This window comes from Dictyostelium purpureum (assembly GCF_000190715.1).
Source record: "Dictyostelium purpureum unplaced genomic scaffold DICPUscaffold_247, whole genome shotgun sequence".
NCBI classification, from domain to species: domain Eukaryota; phylum Evosea; class Eumycetozoa; order Dictyosteliales; family Dictyosteliaceae; genus Dictyostelium; species Dictyostelium purpureum.
Genome location: NW_003519583.1, coordinates 17,388 through 20,743, shown reverse-complemented (window position 1 = coordinate 20,743; position 3,356 = coordinate 17,388). Strand labels below are relative to the sequence as shown.

The 3,356-nt window shown below is 21.8% G+C and overlaps 1 protein-coding gene across 1 annotated transcript; it reads right to left on the bottom strand.

Annotated features, from left to right (window-relative positions):
* Positions 1-1,185: 1,185 nt before the first annotated feature.
* On the bottom strand, positions 1,186-3,086 carry DICPUDRAFT_98847 (uncharacterized protein; the record flags this gene model as incomplete). Its single annotated transcript, XM_003290849.1, has 3 exons — positions 2,123-3,086; positions 1,562-2,047; positions 1,186-1,476 (listed from the first exon to the last, which is right to left on the bottom strand). Exons 1-3 carry the CDS (start codon positions 2,807-2,809, stop codon positions 1,186-1,188), a joined length of 1,464 nt encoding a protein of 487 aa, XP_003290897.1. The 5' UTR covers positions 2,810-3,086.
* Between the last annotated feature and the right edge of the window lie 270 nt (positions 3,087-3,356).

Genomic DNA, 3,356 nt, shown 5'->3' with positions numbered 1-3,356 from the left:
GTCCAAAATAAAAATGATTTGCAAATTTGATTCAAATTGTTATAGAATAATAATACATTAATGTACAATATGTATAAATATTAAAAAAAAAAAAAATGATATTGTTTGTTTTTTTTTTCTTTGTTATTTTTTTTTTTTTTTTGATAATTAATATTTAAATAAATTATATATGGGATATCTGGGGGAATTTCACTATAATTAAAGTTAAATAATTACATTTATATATAAATACAATAGAAAAAAATCAATATGAAATATTATTTGTGTGTGTGTGGGCAGTATTTGTGTTTTTTTTTTCTTTTTTTTATGAATGTGTGGTGTTTTGGTGTGAGCGCGAACGTTCAATAAATATTATATTTCAATGTGATCCTGTAACTGTAATAACTATATATTGTTTTTATTTTTTTCATTTTTTTTTTTATTTGAATTTAATTGTTTATTTTAACAATAAACTAGATTTAGATATATGAAAATTAACAATATGTTATATATAAAAATACATTTGTTTTTTGCCAATATTTTCTTTTTTATTTAATTTTAATTTTTATTTAATTTATTTTTCTATTGGATTCCACCACAAATACAACAACTGCTTTTGTGGTATTCCTTTAAAAAAAAATTATCTGATTATAACTTTCAAGATAAACATTACAATGAAGATTTAATGTTTAATTTTCTATTAGTGTTGATTATTTATTTTTAAATAGAAATAAAAAGAGTATCCAAAAATTATGTATAATTGAACATTTATATTTAAAAAAAAATAAAAAAAAATAAAAAAAAGAATTAAATTCTGATCATAATGATTACTATATAGATTTCGAAATTATTTATTTATTTTTTCATATGAAAAATTATTTTTTTGTTTTTTTTTTTTTTGTTTTTTTTGTTGATTTTTTTTTTTAAAATTATGATTACAATACATACAAAATTACTGTTTTTACTGTTATTATTATTTATTTTTTGTCTATTATTTATACTATTACTATTACTGGTACTGTTACTATTACTATTACTATACTATTACTATTACTATTACTATTTTTATTTTATTTTTATTTTTGAATCTTGTTCGCAACAAAGAATTGGGATTTTTGGTTTATATATTACTATTATTTTAAATTTGAAAAAAAGAAATTGTTTTAATGCTTTTTTTTTTTTTTTTTTTTTTTTTTTTTTTTTTTTTTAATCCTTTAATATTGAATCAGCAACATAAGTGAAACCTTCAAAATTGTTATCTTTACCCATAGCATCACCTAAAGCTGAAGTTTCAACTAAACTATCCATTGGTCTTTCTTGAGTGAAAAGTGGATCAATTTGACTAATATCTGTTCCTGATTTAACTTTTGGTTTGAAATGAACTTCTACCTCCTTTCTATCTAATTTTTCCCAATCAATATTCTTAAACCATGGATGTTTTTTAACTTCAGCACCACCTTTGCTTCCAAGTCTTTTATCGACTTCTCTTGTTAATAACTTTTATGAAAAAAAAAAAAAAATATTAATTAGTAAAAAATTTTATAGAGACAATAATGATTTCTATTCTATTAAATATACTTACGCCTTCAAGTAATGATTTAGCTTCTGGAGAAATATAAGTTGGTATTTTTAATTCGCCATTAAGGATTTTTTGATACATCATACTAACGTTTTGAGAATAGAATGGTGGAAGGCCAGTTAACATTTCATAAAGTAATGTACCCAATGACCACCAATCAACAGCGCAACCATGACCATGACCATTAAGAACTTCTGGTGCAAGATATTCTGGAGTACCACAAAAAGTAAAAGTACCATCGTTAGTTTCTATCTTTTTAGATAAACCAAAATCAGTAATACAAATATGACCTTCGGAATCTAATAAAATATTTTCTGGTTTTAAGTCACGATATACAATATCTTGTCTGTGAAGATGGTCTAATGCTGATACAATTTCAGCTGCATAAATCTTGACTCTTGGTTCTGAAAATCTACCTTCTCTCTTTAAATGGAAGAATAATTCACCACCATTTACAAAATCTAAAACCATATATAATTTATCTTTAGTCTAAAAAAAAATAAAAAATGAATTAATAAGTTTAAAAAAAAATTTTAACAAGGTTTCTCTAATAACTCTACATACTTGGAATGCATAATGTAAATTAACAATGAATGGATGTGAAATTGATTGTAAAATTGTTTTTTCAGATTTTGTGTGATTAACTTGTTTACGAGCAATAATTGCATCTTTACGTAAAACCTTCATAGCAAAAATTTTATCCTCACCCTTCTTTTTAACTTGCATGACTTTACCAAAACTACCTTTACCAATGACTGTTAAGAGTTCGAAATCATCCTTGGTAGCTGATTGTTTATTTTTTGAGAAAATAATTTCTTCTGGACCTTCATCTTCGTTGTCATCTCCATTACCGATTCCCAATGAGTCTGGTGATGTTGATGCTTCAGTTGCACCATTACTGTTTAATAAATTATCTATATTATTTATATTTGATTGCTGTTCTGTAGTTTGTGCTGAAAGATTACCTGTTGATGTATTTGCTGGTGTTGTGTTGTTTGTGCTTGGGTTACTGTTATTACCATTATTATTTGCGTTTAATTCTTGTTGTGATTTATTTTGAGCTGTTTGTTGTTCAGATGTTACTGTAGTTGTGGTTGATGCTGTTGTGGCAACACTAAGATTACCAGTTGATGTATTTGGTGAATTGGTTAAACTATTATTATTTGAGTTTTCATCTTTATTCTTCTTTCCTTTACTAGTTTTAGTTTTACCTGTTCCACCATTTTTAATTTTACTTTGACCTTTACCCATTTTTTTTTTCTTTTGGATTTGTGTTTAAAAAAAAAGTTGTTATTGTTATTGTTGTTTTTTAAAAAAATTTGAATTTTTTTTAAAATTTTTAAAAAAAAAAATAAAAAAAAAAAAAATAAAAAAAATTAATATATGGTTTAATTAAATTTTTTATATGTGCTATAAATAAATATTGATAAAAATAAAAATAAAAATAAAAAATAAAATAAAAATAAACAATAAAAAAAAACTATAACAATACAAAAAAATTATTTATAATCAAAATAATCAAATAAGGTTTAATAAAACTTTTAAATGAGATAAAAAGAAAGGTGATAAATATTATATTTATATATTATTTATATATATATAATGTTTGATATTTTTTTTTTTTTTGTTTTTTTTGTTTTGTTTTTTAAAATAATTATTATTATTTTTTAAAAATTATTATAAAAAAAATAAAAATAAAATAAAAAAATTTTAGATGATTTGGGTTTATAAAAATAACAACACACACCAAGAGTGAAAATTAATATTATTAATTTTTTTTTTTTATTACTATTATTTG